This window comes from Silurus aristotelis (genome assembly GCF_946808225.1).
Source record: "Silurus aristotelis genome assembly, chromosome: 13".
Taxonomy (NCBI): Eukaryota; Metazoa; Chordata; class Actinopteri; order Siluriformes; family Siluridae; genus Silurus; species Silurus aristotelis.
Genome location: NC_139586.1, coordinates 20,804,690 through 20,830,855, shown reverse-complemented (window position 1 = coordinate 20,830,855; position 26,166 = coordinate 20,804,690). Strand labels below are relative to the sequence as shown.

Here is a 26,166-nt window from a genome sequence, read left to right as displayed (position 1 = left end):
GTGTGTGAGTGTAGTGCACAGCAAATGATGGATCAACGTTCCATACAGAGAGTATTCCTGCCCAACAGCAAGTGCACCTCAGATAATTGTTCACATTTTTCACTTCTGTTTGTTTGTTTATCTATCTGTAAATATATTCAACTGCATTTTCATTAGCCTTTCTCCTTATTGCAGGACAACCTTCATTTACTAATCATTATAATCAAATTACTGAGCAAAACAATGTGTTTGACTTGCATATAATCACCTACATAAACATTTGGAAAGATTATAAAATAATCCACCTGTCAAGGGAGGCAAGAAAGTTTCGAATCCCGGAATGGCAAAAACAATTATGTTCTTTCTTTCTTTCTTTCTTTCTTTCTTTCTTTCTTTCTTTCTTTCTTTCTTTCTTTCTTTCTTTCTTTCTTTCTATCTATCTATCTATCTATCTATCTATCTATCTATCTATCTATCTATCTATCTATCTATCTATCTATCTATCTATCTATCTATCTATCTATCTATGGGCATCACAGATATTATCACAAAAGCAATAATAAAAATAATGAATCAAAAATATGTCTTCTAGAAGTTTCTCAATGGAAAAAAACCCTAAAGAAAAAAGACAAAGAAAATTTGGAAATGTGAAAAATGACACATTACCAACCAGCAGCATACTACTCCAAATATCCTTTTACTCTTCTTATTTTTTTTCTTCTTCTTCTTCTTCTTCTTCTTCTTCTTATTATTATTATTATTATTATTATTCTTAATTAGCTCTCTTTATCTACCGTTTTATTATGTTTACTTTTTTTTTTAAATAACAGACAATAATTATTTATTATTATTAGTTATATTATATAAGTATTATTTAGCTTATTTATGGCTTACGCAGATTCGCTTTGGGCCCAAATGTTGCTCAAGAATGAGGGCCTAAATGTAATATTCTTTATAGCAATGTTGCAGTGGCAATCTCAGCAGACTCAGCAAAGCATTCCTACAGGAACTCTTTCTTTTATTATTATTATTATTATTATTATTATTATTATTATTATTATTATTATTATTATTAAGGATAGTGGTGTGAAATGTCAAATTGAAATGTCTTATTTAACTGCATTCACACCATTTATTGAAGCAAGTCGACCCAAGGCTCCCCCACACATTTTTCTTTTCTCAATTTGTCCTCAATTTTTAGAATGAAATAAAAAATTATTTGAAATGTAAACAAATTAGCAGTTTAAATTTCTGTGACAATTGCATAGTTACTGAAGGTGAACGAATGAACATATCAAATGCCCTCCAAACACCTAGTACACACCTAGTCCCATGTAAATAAATACACAGTACATAACTGCTCTTTGTCATATATATACCACTTAAGTCTCTCTGTGCACCTCTAATACTGGACTTAACATCACAATAAGATACACACATTTGAAATTCCAATCCATAAAACAGCAATATGACAATAACATAAGTTTCGGTATAACGTGATAACCGATCTTTATTTATTCCATTTTATGCCTTATCTCACTCTGTGGACAATGCAGTATGTAAAATGTATTTTTGCAGAAGATTGGCTTCAGGCCCCCTGACAACTGGTTTCATTAACCTGGCCTGTAATCAGTCCCAGAGGGAAGAACACTGGAAAATGTGGGTTTAAAGAAGCATGACTGTGCATGATAAACATGCCATAACTCTATAACTAATAGTCAACCTTTGCATCGTCTTCAGGTTAACCTATACATGCGGCTGGCACGCATTACAACAAGGTGTACTTCACATTTATAGAGTCCCCAGTTCAATCCTTAACATGGTTTACTGTCTAGGTGGAATTTCCCATGGTCTTTCTTTGCCTATGTGGGTGTTTTACATCAGCGGTGTGGCGGATAAATACAACAAAATAAAATGATAGAACCGGCATAACAACTAGTATTTTCTAAATATAATAATAAACATGAATCCACTGTGTTGTTTTTTGTTAATTTTGCTAGCCTGGAGGTTTTTTCATTTAGCGGTAATGTATCATGTGTTAGTGGCCGGAGCAGCCCCTTTAAGAAGGTAACAGACGTTGGTAGGACATGTGACCGAGGCATCTTGACATGCATCAAGAGTGAGTCATAGACAGATGTTGCGGAGAGAATCCGGTAATTTTTCAAAATAAAACATTGTTTAGAATCAGATAATAAATAAAACAGAAATAATGCAAGTTTCAAAATAATGCATCTGTGCTACCCAGTACCAATTGACCCACGGACTGGTGTCGGTCCGCGGCCCAGGGGTTGAGAACCACTGTTTTACGTGTTTCAGTAGGTCAGTTGGCTACTCTTAAATTGCCCCTAGGTGTCACTGTCATTGTGGATGGTGTCATGGTCCAGGTTGGATCCCAGGAGAGGTTCAAGGTCCCCCACAACCCAGAAGATTAATTAATAAATTAGTGAACCATTTTCTGAAGTTGTGCTTCATTGAATTTTAAATGATTACATTTTAGCAACTGAAAGAATGAGGACACAGCAACGAGAATGAGCTTCTTCCGCAGGGTGGCTGGTCGCAGCCTTAGAGATAGTGTGAGGAGCTCGAGGGGGAACTCAATGTACAGTCGCTGCTCTTTTGCAAGAAAAAAAGGAGCCACTTGAGGTGCTTCAGGCATCTGTCTAAGTTGCCTTCTGGATGTCTCTCTTTAGAGGGGTATGTTTAGGCATGTCCAATGGAAAGGAAACCATGGTGCAGACTACAGTGTGTGAATGGAGAGATTATATATTTGGTCAGGTTTGGGTATCTTGGGAGTGCATGCGTATCCTGGGAGAGGAGGTGAAGGAGGTGACAGGAGAGATAGAGATCTTGGTGTCACTGCTTAGACTGAGGCCCCCAAATAAAAAATGGATGGATGGATGGATGGATGGATGGATGGATGGATGGATGGATGGATGGATGGATGGATGGATGGATGGATGGATGGATGGATGGATAGATAGATAGATAGATAGGTGTTATTATTATTACATTATAATGTTATTTAGATTTTAGTGCTGCATGTACATCAGTATTCCAAAATGTTCTATATTCTCAATATTCTACATATTCAACATATTGTAATATAAAACTCCATAACAATTAACCACTGCAGCTAATAATGCAAGGGTAGCAGAACGTTTTATTACTAAATGCAAGTCAAGGAACCTTTCAAACTATCTGCCCAGAGCGTTTAAGCAGAGTTTTATGTGCCCTTGATACTGTAAGCTCCTTCAGCGTTTGAGAACAATTTAAAGTTGCATTTAAGTTAACACAAATTTCTCCATGTTGGTATTTGTTTATCTTCTACAGTTGTTACAAATACACTTGTTCAGAATTTTGCAAGAATCTTATTTTTTGTGACATTTTAGCCCAAACGGCTTACAACCTAAACCTAAAGAAATTCATCATTGACAGCATTGTTAGTTTAAAAAGATGCATCTCCAGGCTTTGTCCTCTGAATGCCCTTATGTACCAACACAAAACATTCAGGACCAAAAAAAAATTATTATGGCTTGTTGGCACCAACCGAGAACTTGATGACAGGGTGCCAGTGCAATTTGATTTGTTTAGAAATGGCCTTGGTAGGGCTGCATGAAGCCCAAGTGGGCATGGCTAAAGCGTTGTCAGGATAGAATGAAGACATCCAGTACCCTCCTTGTGCCCTCTAAATCAGAAAACAAAGATTCAAAAGCTCTCCATATTTACCACGCTGTTTTTAGGGGGTTGGGGGATAGGGGGATGGGGGGGTGATCGAGTAAAAACAAAGTAACTGGAAATCAAGCATGACATGTGAAAGAGATTGAATGCAAAAAAACAGCTGAATGGCAAGCAGCTGCAGAGAGTACTTTAAGCTCTTTACCTTCAAGAACAGTCCATCAGCAGCATTGCAGAAGCACTTGGCAAATGTCAAGCACAAATTCAAGGACCTTGATCCAAAACGCCATCAGCCCATCCCGGAATGCAAACACAATGTGAAATGAACTCTTATGAAATGAAGGGATAGCACGCAGCAAAGTTGATTTTACTGACCTCCGGTTGACACAGGGACCGAACCGGGACATGCCGTCCCTGGCTACGATGAAACAAATGGAAAAAGTCTAATTTTTCCTGCTTCTAACACCAACTTTGTGGACAAAATTTTCACTTGATGCTTCATATATCTCACCCACTAACAGATGCAATGATGACGAGATAATCAGTGTTATTCACAAAGTTAGCAGTCATAACGTTATGCCTGATTGGTGTATTTTACATTTTAATACATTTGATAGCAAACAATATAAGTGCACTTTTATTACTTAGTCTGTATTTTCTATCTCTGATACCGAGGCCTCTGGTAGCCTCAGAGGCAGGTAATACATGCAGGTGATCTGTGTGGCACACCCACTGCATAAAATATTAATGTAACTTCTAGACTTTAGTTGCCAAATTTAAATACAGCCCCATTGAGAAGACCCAGGATTTATTAATCTGAGCTCGTACCACACTTCCAGGAGCCTTTCCAGAATGAACACAGTTTTTTGTCCCAGTGTAGCACTGTCAAATGTCAAATTACATAAAATCTTGCGTATCATTACTACAAACAGCAAGGAAGTTTTCCATTACAGGGTTTTGGTGGAAAACCTCAGTGGAAACATTGAATATTTTTGTTCTCTTTTTAACTTCTCCTGAACCATACAACTGATCAAAGGAAGCAGGATGGGGGATCTGGGATGTGTTTCAGTGTGCTTGTGAGCATTCTTACATCCTATAGCCAAAATGTCTTGGCTGCTATAACAATGTTTGAAACACATCCTGCTTCTCCATCCTGCTTCCTTAAGGATATGATGAGTCGGCCATTTTTCTTTTGAGGCGAGAGACTCAAAATACTTAAATATCATTTTTCCTCCAAGAATTTCAGGGAAATTTGGCAGTGCTGAGACTTTTTTGGAACTGGCAGTCATTTCAAAAAGTGTTAGCAGGTAGAGTTGGTGCCTTCCTGGCCCCATGTTGCCAGGTTCTCTGGTTTTCAGTTCAAATCATTTTAGCTTAGTTTTTATAGCACGTTTAAAAATGGACAAGATAGTTTTGTTCTTATAACTTCCTACCTATTAGTTTATCCCTAACGAGCAAGCCCAGAGGCGATCATGGCAAGGCAAAGCCTACTGAGATTATATAAGGATGAAACCTTTAAATAAACCAAACTCAAAAAGGAACGCAGCCTCATCTGGGTGTCACAGAATGTTCATTTAAGTTCTATCATTGTTAAAGTTTACTAGCGAAGACTTGAGGGCAAAAATTTTAATTGCAATTGAAGTCTTAATCAATTGTAGAAGAATTGATTGTATTAATTGAAGTCCAAAGTCATTATTTCTGCTAACCATCCACAGTAATCTTAAGTTTTTTTTTTATTTTTTTTTTTTATGCAGCAGCAGCGAGTGGTTTTCAATTGATAAGTAATCCATCCAGAAGTTAGGCATCAGGATGCAGGTCCTGAAAGCTCAAAAGAATGGATATAACCAGGATTCTTTAGAGGTTCGGCAACGTTGAGGATATTAATTTAGTTAAGGAAATTTCTAATAAAGGTGTTTCCTTCCAGTTTAGTTCCAAATTCCAAACCAATTATCCAAAACTCACTCATATCATGGCTGCTACCAGGACACCGGAATTCATTCCCGTTATTGCATTTAACGTGAACTGCCAGACTGCTTTCCAACCTGTAGCGCTGTTCATAATTCATCATTGAATTATTTATTGGATGATCTACCACCGCAAAATCTTGGCCCATTAATAACCATAATAGGCATACAAAATAAAATAAGTGTATGTCAATGGCACTGCAATTGATAAATGTTGTAGTAATAAATGAAAAATTGGACCTTCTGGACCTTTCCCTCCTGCACTTTATCAGCTGTTACTTTGACTGTATTCTACTGCGGTCGTTAGCTAACTACTAGCATAAAAAAATTACCCCATTTGGCTAACCCTGGTTTCAACATAGCAGCTAATAAAAAAAGGAAAATAAGATATTGGCTGGCTAAATATGGAAGTGTAACAATGACAATGCAGATCATGGAATGCATTAGCCATTAGCCCCGGCACTCATCAGGGCATGTCACTTTTTTTTTATTTCATAATTAGCACTTTACAATAGGTTCCCTGGTGGTCTAGTGGTTGGGATGCGGTGCTCTCACCGTTGCGGCCCGAGTTCGATCCCCGATCAGGGAACCAACCCCAGCCAATAGGGTTGCACAAGCCAGTGCACTCTTAGTGCCGGTCCCAAGCCCGGATAAATAGGGAGGGTTGTGCCAAATCAAACATGCGGATCATGAATATGGATGATCCGCTGTGACCCCTAATGGGAGAAGCCGAAAGAAAGTTTTTTTTAATTAGCACTTTACAATTTGATTCGGTTTGCATGTTGTTTAGGATGGCACCTTTAGTTGTCTTCCATGCTTCACATTTCACAGATCAGGTGATGGTCCATGTTTCTTTGTCTCTTAATTTCGTTGTTTCTACCTTCAAAGTTTTTGCTCTGTAAATATATTCAACTGCATTTTCATTAGCCTTTCTCCTTATTGCAGGACAACCTTCATTTACTAATCATTATAATCAAATTACTGAGCAAAACAATGTGTTTGACTTGCATATAATCACCTACATAAACATTTGGAAAGATTATTAAATAATTCACCTGTCAAGGGAGGCAAGAAAGTTTCGAATCCCGGAATGGCAAAAACAATTATGTTCTTTCTTTCTATCTATCTATCTATCTATCTATCTATCTATCTATCTATCTATCTATCTATCTATCTATCTATCTATCTATCTATCTATCTATCTATCTATCTATCTATCTATCTATCTATCTATCTATCTATCTATCTATCTATCTATCTATCTATCTATCTATCTATCTATCTATCTATCTATCTATCTATCTATCTATGCATGCATGCATGCATGCATGCATGCATGCAGCGTGGGCTTTCAGTCCAAATGCTCTTAAACGTCGAGACACTGTATGACGAGACAGACCCTTACCCTGTTCAGTGCTGAAGTGGTGAGCAATTCCAGCTGCAGTGTGGAAACTATTGCCCATTGAGATCCTCCGCAGTATCCTGTCCTCTCTTGTATTTGTCTTCCGTGGACGACCAGCCTTCTTGGAGGACTTAAATGAGTTTGTGATGTTGTAAAGATTCAATATTCTTGAAATCACAGATTTGAAACGACCAACTTGTCTTGCTATGGCTGATAGGGTCATCCCTTTGGCCTTCATCTGGACAACCTGCTGCCGGAGGCTTTCAGTCACTTTAGAAAGGCCCACCATCTTGCAGAGTCAGTGAAACTGGAAGGTAGGCTGCCAGTTAAATAGGGGTTGACAGATAATCAAGGAAATTAGCACCAGGTGCCAGATTAACACTAATAACTGGGAGGTATCTGAAAGTGTTCTCTAATTTTATTCAGTGTGTTTTCTGCAAAAGAATTTTTTATTTTTTGCCTTAGTTAATTTGTGGAAAAGGTGTTCTGGTAGCATGGTATAGACAGGACAAAAAACTCCTTCAAATGTTTAGCAGTGAAGATGACATTATTTCAGAATTGTTCAATTGTTTATAAATTGTTCTCTAATTTAGCAAAAAGTTACGTTTGGTGTCCTGATGATTTAAGTCCAAAATATTTTGCCTTCATGCTCTATGTAGAGTTTGGTTTTACTAATAATAATCATACAATTACATAAAACATCCATATTTGTCCATTCCCATGTTGATTAGAGTATTAAAAACTTGAAAAGTATTAATTTAAGATACAGTTAGAACAGATAATATTTGCGAATAATCACAAGTTAACTCATGACAATCATGCAATTAATCACAATTAAATATTTAAAGTTGACAGCTTTAATATAGTGTATATTGGATATACATTTTATGGCTGAACAGGATTTTACTTCTTATGCACCAAAACCTTAAGATTTTCTTCCCACTGAGATTAGACAGGCGGAATTCTTTAATGTTTTAAACATTTTTAAATGCTATTAAAACACATTTTTTCAGGATAACTTTTCTGTGATATTTTTGTGATTTATGTTTGTTGTTTATTTCATTTTATTCTCTATTTTTATGCTTGTAAAAGTGCTATATAAAATAAAGATTATTGTAACACTGTGGTGCACTGAGGTACAAAACGCTCACAAAGACCTATTTTAATTTCAAGGCCATTTCAACAGTGTTGCTTGGATGCTACTTTAGATAAAAGTACCACAAAAATGCATGTCAGTGTTTGTGCTTCATCACGGAAATCTCTTAAAGAGCAGTGGTGGACATTTCCATTTCAATTTATGTCGTTTGGCAGACGCACTTATCCAGAGTGACTTACAAAGTGCTTTGAAGTCATTAAATACATTTTATTACTGGTTCATTAAGATGCAGACTTAGAATACCATCAGTCTAAAATTCTTTTGGAAGAGAAAACAGTTAGGAAGTGATTTTTTTTTGTGACAATTTAGAAACATCTGAGAAAAAAGGTTTTTATAAGTCATTTAATGACTGCTAGAGAGTCAGCTGTTCAGACATCAGGTAGATGTTTATTCACCACCTCGCTGCTTAAACAGAGAAGATTCTGTAAGCATGTCTTCCTTGTACACTGAGGGATGGTGGAACCAGTCAAGTAGTGGTTAAAGATCAGATTGGGCGTGGTGCAGTGGTGGGGTCAGATTAGTGCGTTGAGGTATGGGGTTGCTGGTTTGTTTTTAGCTTTGTATGTGAGTTGCAGTGTTTTAAATCCGATGTGGGCAGTGAAATGCAAGAAAGAGGAGGAAACATAGCAGTCGGGTGGTGTAGGAAAACCCAGAACATCTGAAAACAAGTCATACAGTTCCATTCTGCATCAGTTGCAAAGGTCGACCAGTCAGGAGAGAGTTGCATTAATCCTTGAAATAAGTATCTCTATCAGAATATTTCCATTTAGGAAAACATTTACCTTCATTACAATTGAATGTGTATTATTTCACTTTTTACTCCATAACATTAAAAAAAAATCACATTGTTCTGCTTCACTTTCTGGTGAATACCTAAATTCAATAAACAAGAACTTGTGGGACCACAAGTGCAACCCCACACCTCTCACAAAGGTTTCTATGGAGTTAAGGATCTCACTGTGTGTCTCTAATAGACAAATCACTTATTGAAGATGCTGCTGCAGGAGAATGCTGCATTGAAAAATGAATTGATCAGTACTTTTGACACTAAAATCAATTAGAAAGCAAATCTATTTGTACTTTTACTAGAAGTAGAAATGCAATCGAAGTACTTTTATTGGAGTAGCTAGCATTACAGAAACCCACTGTGTTTCCTATCCAACAGTTCACAGCACAGCACTGTCTTTTTCCTTTCCTTTTTTTTTTTTTTTTATTGTTGTTTTTGTTTCATTTTCAGTTTTGTGATTTATGTTTTTATCGCTTATTGTTACATTGTCTTTGTTGCCTTATTTTGCAAATTCGCTCCACAATTAAAATTTCTGCACTTCTCCATATCCCACTTGTATTTACATTGACAGGAGTCATATTTAAGCAGTGTATTTATACTCCAGTACAGGAACTATGCACTTCACCCACCATTGCAAAAAAACTAACAAGATGTAATGAATAAATCTGATGAGCCCAATATTGAAATCCACATATTCAATGAGAATTTATTGTCACAAGCACAATTGGTGGTCACAAAAAATGAACGGGACACATTTACACAGTTATACAGGTCTAAACTCATTGTACAATAACCAGACTAAACTAAATACAGAGAGTTGAAATATGCACGAACATTGCACATAATGATATTAAAACCCACACGAGCACACATGGAGCTGTGTATGCGAACGGACGTAAAAATCACAGTATTTACATAAAAACACCCATTTTATGTTTAGCAAAAAAGTTTTTTCCCCCATCAGTCCTTCATTTGGATGTGTTACACTCTTTTTGTGTAAAAGATTGAAATCATAAAATATCTGTTAGTTTAAAAAGTAAAGGTCAGAAAAAAATGATTGCTGCAGCCACAGAGACTATGAAACATGATGCACACGCAATGCTGATTTCCTGCACTGAGGTTGCTGCAGATGAGCAATGTTGAACGACTTCCCGGAAAAAAAAAAGCATCAAATTTGATGCTACAAATAGAACACTTTTTGTATACATAACCATCTACGACTAATATTAGATAATCTATATTTCGGACATCACTACATAGACTATATATGCCACACTAAGCGTAATGCTGGTGCAGTGTAGGATTCATCACGGAAAACACTGAAAATACTTATCATACATGATATTACAGCAGAGACTCATACTGACCAAGCCTTCTGTCTTGAGGACATGTTTAAATATGTATCCTAGGCATGTGCCGATATTTGACCAGGTCGCATACTCATACTCTTTACAGTTACTACCTATGTGTTTCATTCAAGGCTGGGGTTTCCCTTTTATTTATTTATTTATTTTGCACTACAGAGACAAACGCTATCTGCTCTAGAAGGCAGAAAAGATACATCAGCCTTCTAAGGTTCACTATTTGGCCCATGTTCGATGGTCACTTCAGATGTCCTTCTCTATTGTAGCCAAATTTCAAAACTGGACTAGACTAGTGATGCATGGGAAGTGGATACTGGTAATGTGCACCTAAAATAATGCCTGAGACTGAAGCCCAAGTGATACATGTGTGGGTGGTGTAAGTGTAGTGTACAAACAATAGAAAATGACTGTGATTTGGACGTATGTCATGATTAATAATGGCAATTGAACATTCCCTGCAAAAATATCAAAAAATTACCTCAGCATCTTCATACAATGCATGGAACATGATCAAATGTTAAAAACAAACTCAGCATAAGTTTACTGAGTGATTCAGGAGTTCAGTATTACAGTAATTAGCTAGGTAGGTAAGGAAAAAGTCATGAGGCGAATAAAAATAGGGCTGTACTTGACTTCCAATCTCTAATCAGGAAAAGTCACACACCCTTACCCTGAAATTCCTACTTGAAGATCCAGAGTTCCTTCAACAAACAGACTAATATGCGCTTGTTAAATCGATTAACACCGACTATACGGTCACTGTTTGAGAAGGAAAGAGTTCAGGTTGTCACTTCTCAGTTACCTGCTTAGCTTGTTGCTAACAACAATTGAATGACAAATGAATTGGAACACTAAAACCCGTGTGGCTGAATGAGCACAAAACTTCACAAGCACTCACAAAATATAGTGGAACATCTTCCCATAAGAGTGGGGGCTATTTTAACAGTACAATAGGGGGCAATGGGATTTTTAAAAAGCACACACCAATCTTATGTTTAGATGTCCACCAACCTTTGTCTATATAGTGCACAATAAAAGATAATATTAAAAACAGTTTTTATTGTATTTAGATTGAATTCGATTTGACTTTAGATAGAGGTCAAAGGTTGGTTCGTTTCAGCCCTGCCCAATCAGCTATCCAATAGCCATCACTTAGTCCTGACCCTTGAATTTGCTTTGCTGGTGTAACCACTGTTTTTAGTGAAATTGTAGCAATGCATTTTTAAATGAGATTATGGTTTTGCGAATTCTATATTTATCTATGAATTCTTTGCTGCATTTGCGTGAGGAAAATATCGGCACATGTCTGTCGGGTACCAGATAATCAGTCATGAGATAGACAGCTCATACTTGTACTGAAAAAGAACCATGATATGTATATGTGTCATGTTTTACAGGAAGTTGTCTGTTTGTTTAAGGGCTTAGGTTCAGAGATGCACAATATGCAATGTGGCAGTGAAATTCAATATCATTTCCTCTTCATCAGTGAATGTGCCGTAAGAGTTAGTAAGAGTTTGACTTATTGATCTTGATGACGATGATGATGCTGATAATGATCATGAAAACTAGAAAAACAAAATGACCCAGAAACAATTCAGTTTCCTGTTACTCAGAAAAAGGAGGAAACATGCCCAAATCGGCAAAATCTTCAATGTTGTAGTTGGCTGTTCCTTGCGTGGGGTCTCCAGTCATAGGCAACATGTCCTAAAAGAAAAGACAAAGTCTTCTTTCATTCTCAGCCATAAAAAAAAAAGAAAAAAAAAAAGAAAATGCAAATAACTGCTTGTTTAACCCAAATTAGTCAGCAATTAGCCAAGAAATGTTTGGTGCCTAATGTTTGCTTATTTGAATTTGCACTGGAGCTGAAAGGTTAATGTAGCCAACAAGTAAGATAAGCTTATAGCCTTCAATTACGCATTGTGCAAATTAGAGGTCTGAGTCATCGCACACGTGCCTCCATTAGTGTTCAGGATTTTAATGATTGGACAAAAAGACGTGATATATCTGGGCGAGCGCAAGACAACAGTGAAGCAAAAGTCTGCTGCTTAATAATCAGCAGCTCCTCCAGTCATGAATTCTGACTTACAGGTCAATGTTCAGCTTAATAAAAAAATGGGCATGAAGTAACTTTTTTCAAAAGAAGATTCGTATTCATTTGTGTCCTTTCTAGTCCTTTATTGGCAGGCTGATTTAATTTGCTGCTTTAGTGAAGAAAGGATAAAGGTGTCTCAGGTGTCTCCAATATTGTCAATCAAGAGTCCAAAATTCTAAACACTATGGCTGAACTGCAAAAACGTTGACACCTCTAGGGGGTGGAGCTGGACTGAGTACAAGTATATATAAGCCTAATCTGCAAAATGCTATGCCCATGATCCTTTTGCTTGAAGTTCCATTGTAACACTAAATAAGCACCTGAATATTAACTGCAAAACAGAAGTGTGTGTGTGTGTGTGTGTGTGTGTGTGTGTGTGTGTGTGTGTGTGTGTGTGTGTGTGTAAGAGAGAGAGAGAGAGACAGTACCTGGAACACCTCAGATTGGCTGGGCTGAGTGTGTGTGTGTTGCTCTCCGCTCTGCTGGCTGTGGTGCTGACTCTGCCACTGAGACCAAACCTCGGACGGCCGACCCTGAAACTGAGCGCCGCTCTGACTGCCCTCACCTGCGACATCTGCATAACAAACACAGACACACACAGACACACAATTGGGTCAGCTGGACAGTCAATGCCAAACGACATTTTATACAAATCCTTTGAAAGCAATTCTTTGAAACAAAATGCAAACAAAGGTCGTCTTTCCATTATGTTCTGTTATGCTGACGAATCTTGAGAGAACATGAAGTCATGAAACGAGTCCTGCCAAACACCTAATCATGGACAGACTGGAACATACTTGCCAGGTCATGGGTTATTCAAAAATGCATTTCCCTCACATCACAACAATATTTTTTCAAACATATCTGACTCATGATGACAGACTCGATAATTGCCCAATAAGTTAACACTGCGCAGGAGAACAAGGAACAAAAATAACACCAGAGCGGACATCTGCTACTGAGATCACCAACTATCCCTAATCATGTATATCCGTCGAGATCCCAGTGACTCCACTACTCCTACTACTTCCTCGTAACACTCGGCAGATGACGTTATCAATCCCGATAAAGGAAAGGCTTTTCGGGTTAAGTGTCTCTGCTTCACTCAGAAAAATTTATTAGATTCATCTCCTGTCTTCCCTCTAAAGGAAGACATTGACCTCCAAATGACGATGTTTAATTGGGTACTTTATCTCTAGCCTCACACTTCAGTCCTGGTCATAAGTCCTGCTTAAAAACACCTGATCCAGATGATAAGAACCTTGTAAATTGTGTTGTCTCCATCCACAGTGTGCCTTCAAGATATTACAATGTGCAATGATGTGTGATCACAATAATGCTGTATGAGTGATAGAGATATAAAGCAGAAACTAAAGTAGTTTGGGGTCATGTCTCCTATTATAGGAGTGAAGAAGGCATGTGTGTCTTGTGTGTGTGTGTGTGTGTGTGTGTGTGTGTGTGTGTATATATATATATAAATATATATATATTTTTTGCATGTTTGTCACACTTTAATTGAAATATTAGTAAAAGATGACACAAGTGAACACAACAAGCAGTTTTCAAATGAAGGTTTTTATTACTGAGGGAAAACAAAATCCAAAACTACATGACCCTGTGTGAAAGTGTTTGCCCCCTGTTAAAACTGTGTTTTATCACACCTGAGTTCAATTTCTCTCACCACACCCAGGCCTGGTTACTGCCACACCTGTTCACAATCAAGAAATCTCTTAAACAGGACCTGCCTGACAAAGTAAAGTAGACCAAAATATCCTCAAAAGCTAGACATCATGCTGAGATCCAAAGAAATTTAGAATCAAACGAGAAAGAAAGTAATTAAGATCTATCAGTCTGGAAAAGGTTATAAGGCCATTTCTAAAGCTTTGGGACTCAAGTGAACCACAGTGGAAGCCATTATTCACAAATGGCAAAAACATGGATCAGTGGAGAACCTTCCCAGGAGTGGCCGGTCGACCAAAATCATCCACGAGGTCACAAAAGACCCCACAACAACATCCAAAGAACTGCAGGCCTCACTTGGCAAGAGTTCCAAGACGAAAACCGCTGCTGAGCAAAAAGAACATAAGGGCTTGTCTCAGATTTGCCAGAAAACATCTTGATGATCCCCAAGACATTTAGGAAAATACTCTGTGGACTGACGAGAAAAAAAGTAGAACTTTTTGGAAGGTGTGTGTCCCATTTCGTCTGGCATAAAAGTAACACCGCATTTCAGAAAAAGAACATCATACCAACAGAAAAATATGGTGGCGGTAGTGAGATGGTCTGGGGCTGTTTTGCTGCTTCAGGACCTGGAAGACTTGCTGTGATAAATGGAACCATAAGTTCTGCTGTTTACCAAAAAATCCTGAAGGAGAATGTTCGGCCATCTGTTCGTGACCTCAAGCTGAAGCAAACTTGGTTGAGCCACCTCTGATTGAATGAAGAAAAACAAAATGAAGACTTTGTAGTGGCCTAGTCAAAGTCCTGACCTGATTCCTATTGAGATGCTGTGGCATGATCTTAAAAAGGCAGATGAGTGACCAAAATTTCTCCACAGCGCTGTAACAGACTCATTGCAAGTTATCGCAAACGCTTGATTGCAGTTGCTGCTAAGGGTGGCCCAACCAGTTTTTAGGTTTAGAGGGGCAAACACTTTTTCACACAGGGCCTTGCAGTTTTGGATTTAGTTTTTCCTCAATAATAAAAACCTTCATTTAATAACTGCACTAAAATTGTAATTAGTTTGATGATCTGAAACTTTAAATTGTGACAAACATGCAGAAAAATAAATCAGGAAGGGGGCAAACACTTTTTCACACCACTGTATATTAGGGTTGTCAAAGGATGCTTTATGTAAATGTATGTTTATTACTACTGAAACCACCCTAAACATAGAGCATAAAGAACATAGACATGTTTCAAAGACAGTAGACATGTTTTTCAAGAACTTGTTCATGCCTATTAAACACATGGAAAAAAAAAAAGAACACAGAAAAAAACACAGGTTCCCATTACTTCTCTTTCTTTGCACTGAGCCAGTTGCTCAAACATAAGTTTTACATTACTGTCCACATTTTCAGATGACAGGGCAGCTTGTAAAAAAACCCCACAAATCGTGTAAATGTTTTAAAATAATCATGGTGTTAAAAATTACGTAAAATCGCCAGGACACAAAACAGAAATTTCGCTGTTCCACGCGGTTTTAATTGCCAGATGTGTGCATCATAGATCATAGATTTGTGCTTTATTTGAGACTTGGCGCATCAGTATAACAAATGTTTAGTGATAAAAACATTTATTTTCGGTGGAGTTTATCCGAGTAATAAAAAGGATGTTGTGAATAAATGTGTTGCATTGAAGGTTTTAATTCCACCGCTCTTATTTTTTTTTTTTTTTTATAAAAATAAGAGAGGTGGAATTAAAGCCTTCAATGCAACACATTTAGTCACGACATCTTTTTATTACTCGGATAATGTTTTTAAATTAATAATAGATTATAAATATATATATATATATATATATATATATATATATATATATATATATATATATATATATATAGAGAGAGAGAGAGAGAGAGATTATTTATATGTAATAGATTATATATAGCTAGAGACCACACCTGCTCCTGCTTCCTTCACTGCTACTCAGTGATCCTGAGGTCACAATGCCTCCTTGACTGAGACTGGGAAATATAAGTACTATTTCTCTTTCCTTTACTGGGGCTTAGAAATACCTAGACCATGCCTCTGTAACAGAATTAAAAATATAAAGGCCGTGTTATCTTTACTGTAGCTAATAGACACACAAGGCATACTTCTTTCACTGGGATTGAGAGATACAGAGGCAATAGCTCCTTCATTGGGGCTGACAGATCGTGAGGCCATGCCTCATGCTTTCACCAAGCCTGGCAAATACAGAAGCCAGACCTACATCCTTTATTTTGACTGACAGATGTAATGGTTAATCCTTGTTCCTTTATTGATTCTGACAGATACAAAGACCATACTGGCTTCCTTTACCAAGACTAACACACACATGGACCTTTCTGACAGAAAGACTGACACTGAGACTGAAAGTGAGTGTGGGAGAGCGAGAGAGACATGGTGCCAGAAGATCCATTCAGATGCTAATCCAACTTTCCTAATACTTTTTTAAATGAAGCAGTCGCAGTACATATGAATCGCCAAAGCCATTTCCTAAAATATCTCTACCGTCATCTTTTCCTTCTATGGTGGAATGTAATGAACACTTTTTTTTTTCTCTTCCTCACTAGTCAAGACCATTTGTCTCGAGCTGACGTGATCATTTAATCATGTGCATTATCTCCTACTTCATGTTTGAGGCCCGAGGCTGCTGGGAGACAGAAGAAAAGTGATGGAGCGTGAAGACCCCGACTCAGTGTGGGCACGAGCCTGTAGGCCATTTCCCATGGTCCCCTCCTATGAGAGACTGATGTGAGGTCAAGCTCCTCATTTCCTTACAGCGGTAACGCTCACTGAAGGCTCGCTGATGCGCCCTGTCGTAAATCTCTCTCTTGTTCTTCTCGTTCATCATTTAGCAGCTTGCTCTCGGTGCCTCTCTTCTCTCCCCCATCTGCCTCAGCCATCTATCTCCATCCTTCAATTCCACTCTCAGAGATAAGTGTTTGTGTACGTGCGTGTGAATGTGTGTGTGTGCGCATGCCTGTGTGCGTGTGAGCAAGAGAACAGAAAGTGGAAAATTACCCATATGGCCAAACTCTGTCTATTCTCGTCTCAGAAACATGTATAAAAGTATTTGATTTTTTTAAGCACATTTCACTCCTTCAACTGTGTTAAGAATCTGTTTCATTTTCACATTTTAATCATATAAAAATATTCTGCATAAGGAATCAAACACAAAACACTAACAATACCCGATTTAAATGAGTAAACTCCATTAGAGCAGTTTTTCTAACAGAAAATTAATCAGCACTTTCTGGCCAATCAGGTTTAAGTATTCCACTATACTGTATATTATATATGGTTAAAAATTGCTATCAAAATTCACTATTGTTATTTTTGGTTGAATAAGGAAATGGATCTATTGAATAAGAACAGGGATAGAGAAGCCATATGTGGTTCTTCTCCAAACTGTTGCCACAGAGTTGGAGACACAAAAGACATTGTATAAGATGTCTTTTCCCTTTACTTGAACTAGGACAACCAAAGCTGTTCCAGCATGACAATACTCCTTGTACAAAGACTGCTCAATGAAGATATGGATCTGCGGGATGGTTCTGCCTCCTCACCCTACACCAGTACCTGACTTTACTAATACGCTTGTAGCTGAATGAGCAAACTACACTACAACCACAATACAAATTATAAAGGAACTTCTTACAATAATTATAACAGCAAATGTTTAAGAGCTCAGCAATGGCAGATAGGTGGTGCTGGGATTAATCTTCTGATCAGTTCAACTACCACTTACCCCATATAATAAATGCTATAGCTAAACTACATATATTGGCACCTCTGAAAGTTGTGAAATGTTATACCCAATACTGTGGTATACCCATTGTAGTGAAGTCTAGGAGACATATTGGATCTCCGTCATTATATATATATATATATATATATATATATATATATATATATATATATAAAATTTGAGCTTTCAACTGTTAAAAATATTAATTGCATAATTGTAATGAGTTAACTCACAATTAATCGCAACTTAATTGCACATTTTAATCTGTTCTAAATGTACCTTAAATGAATACTTTTTAAGTTTTTAATACTCTAATCAACATGTGCATGGACAAATATGGATGTGTTATACAAATGTATGTTTATTATTAGTGAAACTATATCCAACATAGAGCATGACAACTAAATATTCTTGTAAACGTAATTATGGTGTTTTAAATTACGTAATTCATTACGACACCAAACTAAACTTTTGCTGTTTCTACACGGACGGTTTTAACTGCCAGATGTGTGCCACAATGTATAGTAATTAAAAAAAATTTTCACCTCCTTTATATTATTTATATTTTTTATAGAAATAGTGTGTTAATATACATATAATAAAAGAAGTATAAATACGTTGAAAATGATTGGATTGACTCTTACATTTATCTAAAACTGAGACATGAAAACTACAAAGAGATTAGTGAAAATGTAATGTGCAACATTAAAGTTTATGAGGGTTTTTCATCACGATTTTCTCTGCTTAAGAAATTGACAGTTTTCACTTTGTGGTTTATGCATTACAAATTGCAATGCTACTAATGTTCATCGTGTTTGTGGAAGCATCAAATAAAAGGCCTATTAATATTCCAGCGTGCTGGAATATTATATCCCGTAAGTAATTAAAATTCTAATGCATTTTTAAAGGGACTTCGTTGCTCTAAACTGTATAGTTGTTCTATTTATCTAGGCGGAGATTCTTTCTCTATTTACTCGCTCTCACAGGAGTACAAGCCCACTTTAAAATGGTTATTTTCTGTATTACCTTTCTGGACCTGGCAGAATAAGACAAACAACAGAGAGAGACATTATACTTGCATTAATGCAACAACAGAAAATGAAATAGGAATATTTAGAACAATGTAAATTAATATCGCAGCTGGGCAGAACAAAATCCCTTCCTTTAATCCCATCAGAGAAAAGGGTAACATTTCAATTTGGCCCTCCCTTCCCTGCATCGCCTCGCTCTCCTGCCGTGTGTTTGGAGCCCTGCTGTTTGTGGAAAGTGCAAGCAATGCTCCATTTCTTTTTATGACAAACACATTAAAATGGAATTATCTGGACATAGCTAGGCTCGTTTTTGAGGAGTGGGTAAAGGCCTCTGGGCATTCGAGGAGTCAGACACACTCTGAATCAAAGCAGAATATAAATATCACCATTGAACATGCATTATTAAATGGATGTGCTAATTAATGGCTAAAGTGTTTTCAGCCACAGGCAACAAGAGGTTGCGGGTCCAGGCTGAACAGCATGACTGCTCTTTTAGGACACCCCTCCTAATTATTGAGTTATGGTGTTCTTCCAGCCACCACCACTGCTAACAGGTAAATAAATTTAAGCCCAGTCATAGATAGCCACTGGAATGTCTCGGGTTACTCGAGTGTATCCCTCTTCCCTGAGAAAGCGGTGAATGAGAAGTGTCAAATTTGGCTTAAATAACCTTGGCGAAATTGGAATGTGTACACCTACAACATTATAAATAAGCATAACATGGACACATCTTTAGGTTGTGCCTTTGTCTGAAGAGATGTACAGACACGCCCACGGTGCGGCAATGAGATGCAGCATCTCATTCCCACTTTTTTAGGGAAGAGTGTTACACTTAATAATCCAAGATGTTCCCAATCAAAAGCTACACTTGGCACTGCATTTCAAGTATCAAGTTGTATGGTGTGTGCACACAAACATTGAAAAGGTTTCAGACACGGGATTGGGATGTTGACTCAAGGACATACAAGTCTAGAGTAGCAATTTACCTCTAAACTATAAAACTTGAAAAGCATGTGTGGGGAGGACCAGCCTGCTGCACCACATATTGCTGCAAGGGGACACCTCTTACTAGGGCCTTAAAGGATGCAGCCCCCTAGTTAAATGGGCCCTAACTCCTAGAGGTGAAGCTTGACCACGCATCTCGTAGGCTGGGGCAATGGCATCCCTCACCAAATGTGACAATGCATGCCTAGTGGAAGCTGCCCCTGGTTGCGGCCTCTATAGCATATGAAAAGCTGCTCTGGCTTACGTCACTGGCTAGTGCGGTGCACATAAAATTAATAGCATGTACTGAAGTGAAGTCTCTTCTGTACTGGTTTTGCGTTTTCAAGAAAGATCAAATGTATAGTCGAGAATGGAATTTTGGAAAGATAGCTCAGGTGAGGATGCAAAATAGCTTTGACCAGTCCCGGGGCAAAGTCTAGACAGGATAGCATGATTAATAGAGCCTGAAAATCCCCAATTCTCTTCAAAGAAAAGTAATAGCTATGAGAAAAGCAATTTTTAGAGTCAGGAGCTTGACTCCAGTGGTTCCAAAGGGGCCCCAACCAGAGCCTCAAGCATTAAAGCTAAGACCTAAAATGAAACGCTGTCCCCTGCACCTGAGATCGGATATGTCTCCTCTGGAGGGATATTAGATCTAAAAACCATACTCTGGTCAGTCAACAAGGCGCTATCAGTAAGGAGCGACAGGCTTTTGCCAGGGCTTCCGGGAAAATAACAATTGGTGGACAATATATAGGCCATTGCGTCCAAACCCAAAAGAGCTAGAGTTGTCCGAGAGAATCAGAGGGAGCATTGTGCTGTCTCCTATTAGCAAAAAGGCTCACATCTGCTATGTAAGATCTTTCACAAAACTGACTGGCCATTTCGGGGTGAAGTTTCTATTCCCTGTGTGTCTGGACAGCAAGTCTACTCCCATATTCATATGCACCAGAATATAAATCGCTCTGAGGGACAGGAACATTTTCTGGTGCCTGCCGAAACACCAGTGGTGGTGAGGATAGTACAACAGTCCCCTGAGAGTGTCGGGAAGGAACCCTTAATCTCTGTTAAAATTTCTTGTGCTCCTCCTTCAGGGGACACACCCCCATGGTCCTGGGTGCACCACCCTCAGGACGACATCTTAGACTAAATTAAATCGTCCTCATTTCTGCCCTTTTATTGGGCTTCTGAGAGCAACAATCCGCTCCCCAGTCCCTATGAAGGGGTGCATGACTGGTTATGTTCTGTTTTTTGGGCTTTACGCTGCAGGGGGACCTGACTGGGTTTGGCTGGGTGACCCACAGCCCTAGCTCTGAGCACGGTGAAAGAGAAACTTATATAATGCTTCTGCATGTGTCTTGGCCGCCTAGAACCTACTGACTGTTGTATTAATGTAGTCGGCAAAAAGGCCGGAAGGTCACATGGGGGCATCTAGGAGTAGCACCCTGAGCCTATCCTAGATGCCCGTGAGGTTCAGCCACAGATATCTCTCCACAGCAACCACTGCAGCCATAGAACAGCCGATGGTGCGGGTCATTTGCTTTGTGGCACAGAGAGACAAATCCGTGACTCGGCATAACTCTGAGAATGCCTCCTCAAATGCTCCCGCCTGTGCTCAGGTCTTTGAGCATATCAGCCTGGTACACCTACAAAACCGCCAGGGTGTGCAGGGCAGCACCAGCTTAACTAGCTGCCTGGAATTCCTTCCCCACCAATGTGGATGTTGTTCTACATGGCTTGGTAGGGAGAGTCACAAGACCCGCAAGCTTCTCTTCCACCTGGGGCATCGTCATACATCCCTGTGCCTTTGCACACACAATAGTCGAATAAATCGATGTTGTGGGCACAAAGACGCAAGAGAAATAAGGTTTACTAAAATAAACGTGATCACTCACTATGGAGATTGGTGAAAAATAGGAAGAAATGGCATTGGGGTTCCTCCTCCTGGCCACCTGACAGAACTCTGCTGTCCAGCTTAGAGTGTCTGGGATTCTCTTGCTCCTGTGGCCAGTCTAAATTAAGGCTGGCCCTGCACGAGTCACCACCTTGAGTAATTCCCCAAATACTTTTTTCACATGAGGAGCGCTCCCAGGCGGCACTCTCAATCTCCCAAATGCCAGAGGGAAAAAAATCTGCGTCATTGGTTTGATCCGAGGAAGCGCTGGGTCTGGTGAGAGCGCGACAGACAAGGGCGTGCCCGCATCTCTCCTCTTAGCCAGCTCGACACGTAAACACCATGATCTTAAGGAGGAAGAGAAGACTCGCCTCTCATGAAAAAAGGCGAGCCTGGAACGGAGCACTCCAATGGGTAGTAACTCGCAGTGCTCACACTCAGCATCCTTGAGAGCATTTCCCCCTGTACACTCTAAGCAAAAATTATGTAGGTCATAATCTGAGATGAGCTGAAAGCACGGTGGCACACATCTTTTGGTAGACTCACTAGACATGACTTTTTTTTATATATACCCCCTCCCCCTTCATTTTAAACAGCACACGATAAACACACAACACATACACACAATGTAGTCTCTGAAGACAAAAAAAATCTGAAGGCATATTGAGTCCATTTATAGCTTTGTAGTTGCATGCATTTTGATGACATCACCCACCTAGGTTATTTAAGTCAAATTCTTGCTGTGTTTGCCACACATGCTTCACAATCGGTCGAACACAGAATGTTCCCATAGCGTTATGAAAGAGCTCATTGAAGTTTTAAACTTTGCACTGTCATAGGATGCCATCTTTAATTTGTGAAATATCTGCCCTGCTAGTTTTGCCACGGTTAACAGTAAGTACTATTATTATGAAATGGAAGAGACATGGTGGAAATGGAATAAAATGGGATGACATGAGTTTCTTTGGGTAAAGCAGATGTACACAAGCCTTAGATCACTGAAATCACTCCAACCAAATGTCAACCGGAGTGGTGTAAAGAGCACCACCAATGAAGTGATAGATCATGATTTACTATCTGGCAGTATGATGAATGAATCCTAGTTTGGCGAATGCCTGAAAAACACTACCTACTGGAATGTATAGTGCCAGCAGTTACATTTTAAATAGGAAGGATTATAGGCCTGTTTTTTAGTGTTTGGGCAACTTAGATCCACTAAAGTATTATGTTAATGATACAGCATACAAGCAAATTTTGGACAATTGAACGCTTTAGATTTTTTTGGCAACAGTTTCGAAAAGGTGCTCCCTGTTCAAGTGTGACAATGCCCCTGTGCCCAATGAAATCCAGACATTCTAGCCATACATCAATCCCCGCTCTCACAAATGTTCTTGCTATGTGTAGCCGTAATGCTGGGGCTTAAGCCGATAAAACACACCTGCAATTTCCTGATTAGCTGGTGAAAGCTAGAAAATTTCAAAACCTTTTTAAGCTTTTTACGTCACATCGCTTTTTAAGTCACTGACAAAGACTCGCTGTTTGCTGATCTCTACACAATATGACAGAAGGAGCAATGCACCTATAAGCAGAGCATACTATCTGCTCTTTCAATTTCTGAGGCAAGTTTGATAAGGCTCGATATCTCTAGTTTCAGAGGAAACAAACCGTCTCTTTCACTCAAAGCACAGAGAAGCAGCAATGCTCTAAAGTGGAATTTCATCCCTCCAGTTCGGCAGATGATCTGATAAGGCTAACTTCTTGCTTACATTGTTTTCTCATTCAATCTATAGTGGCTTTGGGAAGCAAGTCTGGAAAGTTTGACTGCCTGACTGCCCATCAGTCTTAGTGAACCACTGAATAGATTTTTTTTCTTATGCAATACAGAACCTACAAAGAATCACACATACACAGAGACACAGACACACGGACACGAACACAGACACACACATACAGTATGTGAATGAAGGTTTTCAGTAAGGATATATATATATATATATATATATATATATATATATATATATATATATATATATATATATATATATATATATACATATACAGTGAGGAAAATAAGTATTTGAACACCCTGCTATTTTGCAAGTTCTCCCACTTAGAAATCATGGAGGGGTCTGAAATTGTCATCGTAGGTGCATGTCCACTGTGAGAGACATAATCTAAAAAAAAAAATCCAGGAATCACAATATATGATTTTTAAACTATTTATTTGTATGATACATCTGCAAATAAGTATTTGAACACCTGTCTATCAGCTAGAATTCTGACCCTCAAAGACCTGTTAGTCTGCCTTTAAAATGTCCACCTCCACTACATTTTTTATCCTAAATTAGATGCACCTGTTTGAGGTCGTTAGCTGCATAAAGACACCTGTCCACCCCATACAATCAGTAAGAATCTAACTACTAACATGGCCAAGACCAAAGAGCTGTCCAAAGACACTAGAGACAAAATTGTACACCTCCACAAGGCTGAAAAGGGCTACGGGGAAATTGCCAAGCAGCTTGGTGAAAAAAGGTCCACTGTTGGAGCAATAATTAGAAAATGGAAGAAGCTAAACATGACTGTCAATCTCCCTCAGACTGGGGCTCCATGCAAGATCTCACCTCGTGGGGTCTCAATGATCCTAAGGAAGGTGAGAAATCAGCCCAGAACTACATGGGAGGAGCTGGTCAATGACTTGAAAAGAGCTGGGACCACCATTTCCAAGGTTACTGTTGGTAATACACTAAGACGTCATGGTTTGAAATTATGCATGGCACGGAAGGTTCCCCTGCTTAAACCAGCACATGTCCAGGCACGTCTTAAGTTTGGCAATGACCATTTGGATGATCCAGAGGAGTCATGGGAGAAAGTCATGTGGTCAGATGAGACCAAAATAGAACTTTTGGGTCATAATTCCACTAAACGTGTTTGAATGAAGAAGAATGATGAGTACTATCCCAAGAACACCATCCCTACTGTGAAACATGGGGGTGGTAGCATCATGCTTTGGGGGTGTTTTTCTGCACATGGGACAGGGCGACTGCACTGTATTAAGGAGAGGATGACCGGGGCAATGTATTGCGAGATTTTGGGAAACAACCTCCTTCCCTCAGCATTGAAGATGGGTCGAGGCTGGGTCTTCCAACATGACAATGACCTGAAGCACACAGCCAGGATAACCAAGGAGTGGCTCTGTAAGAAGCATATCAAGGTTCTGGCATGGCCTAGCGAGTCTCCAGACCTAAACCCAATAGAGAATCTTTGGAGGGAGCTCAAACTCCATGTTTCTCAGCGACAGGCCAGAAACCTGACTTATCTAGAGAAGATCTGTGTGGAGGAGTGGGCCAAAATCCCTATTGCAGTGTGTGCAAACCTGGTGAAAAACTACAGGAAACGTTTGACCTCTGTAATTGCAAACAAAGGCTACTGTACCAAATATAAACATTGACTTTCTCAGGTGTTCAAATACTTATTTGCAGCTGTATCATACAAATAAATAGTTAAAAAATCATACATTGTGATTTCTGGATTTTTTTTTTAGATTATGTCTCTCACAGTGGACATGCACCTACGATGACAATTTCAGACCCTTCCATGATTTCTAAGTGGGAGAACTTGCAAAATAGCAGGGTGTTCAAATACTTATTTTCCTCACTGTGTATATATATATACACAATTGTTGCTCTCCACAAAGACGGCCGAGGCTATAAAAACATCAGTAACACCCTAAAACTGAGTTACAGTACAGTGCCAGGGTCACACCGAGGTTTTCCAAGAACAAGCCCTGCAAGGGTCGATCAAAGAATTTGAGTCCTCGTGCTGTGCATCAGGTGCAAAAGCTGCTTCAAAGAAAGACGCATGAGTGCTGCCAGCATTGCTTTAGAGGTTGCAGAAGCAGAAGGTCTGCTCGTCAGTGCTCAGACCTTACGCCGTACACTGCAACAAGTCGGTCTGCATGGCCGTCATCCCAGTAGGAAGTCTCTTCTAAAGCTGGCTCAGATAAACCCCTACAAATACTTTGCTGAAGACAACCTGTCCAAGAGCATGAATTACTGTAACCACATCCTGTGGTTTGATGAGACTAAGTTAAACTTGTTTGGCTCAGATGGCGTACAGCATGTGTGGCGACGCCCTGGTGAGGGGTACCAAGAAAATAGTGTATGATCTACAGTCCAGCATGGTGGTGGTAGCATCATGGTCTGGGGTTGCATAAGTTCTGCTGGTACTGGGGAGCTGTGGTTCATTGGGAGAAACACTGTTTTGGCAATTTGTCATGTTATGCCTGATCGGTGGAAATAGAATTATGCCAGGTCGGTGTGTATATATATATATATATATATATATATATATATATATATATATATATATATATATATATATATAT

General features: G+C 38.8%; 2 protein-coding genes across 6 annotated transcripts in view; one reads left to right on the top strand and one right to left on the bottom strand.

Moving 5' to 3' along the window:
* stard5 (StAR related lipid transfer domain containing 5) overlaps positions 1 to 26,166 on the top strand; it is a 423,751-nt gene that overhangs the window by 317,174 nt on the left and 80,411 nt on the right. The gene's annotated exons all lie outside the window — the stretch shown is intronic.
* Positions 9,644 to 26,166, bottom strand: part of arnt2 (aryl-hydrocarbon receptor nuclear translocator 2) — a 129,618-nt gene continuing 113,095 nt past the window's right edge. For 4 of the 5 annotated variants that reach the window (XM_083559156.1, XM_083559158.1, XM_083559157.1 and 1 more), the window contains 2 exons: positions 12,848 to 12,993; positions 9,644 to 12,031 (listed from right to left, as the gene is read on the bottom strand). In XM_083559156.1, the coding sequence (XP_083415282.1) occupies positions 11,933 to 12,031; positions 12,848 to 12,993 (245 nt within the window). In that variant the 3' untranslated portion in view covers positions 9,644 to 11,932. The remainder of the gene's footprint in view (positions 12,032 to 12,847; positions 12,994 to 26,166) is intronic. The other variant, XR_014536402.1, reaches the window with a different exon arrangement.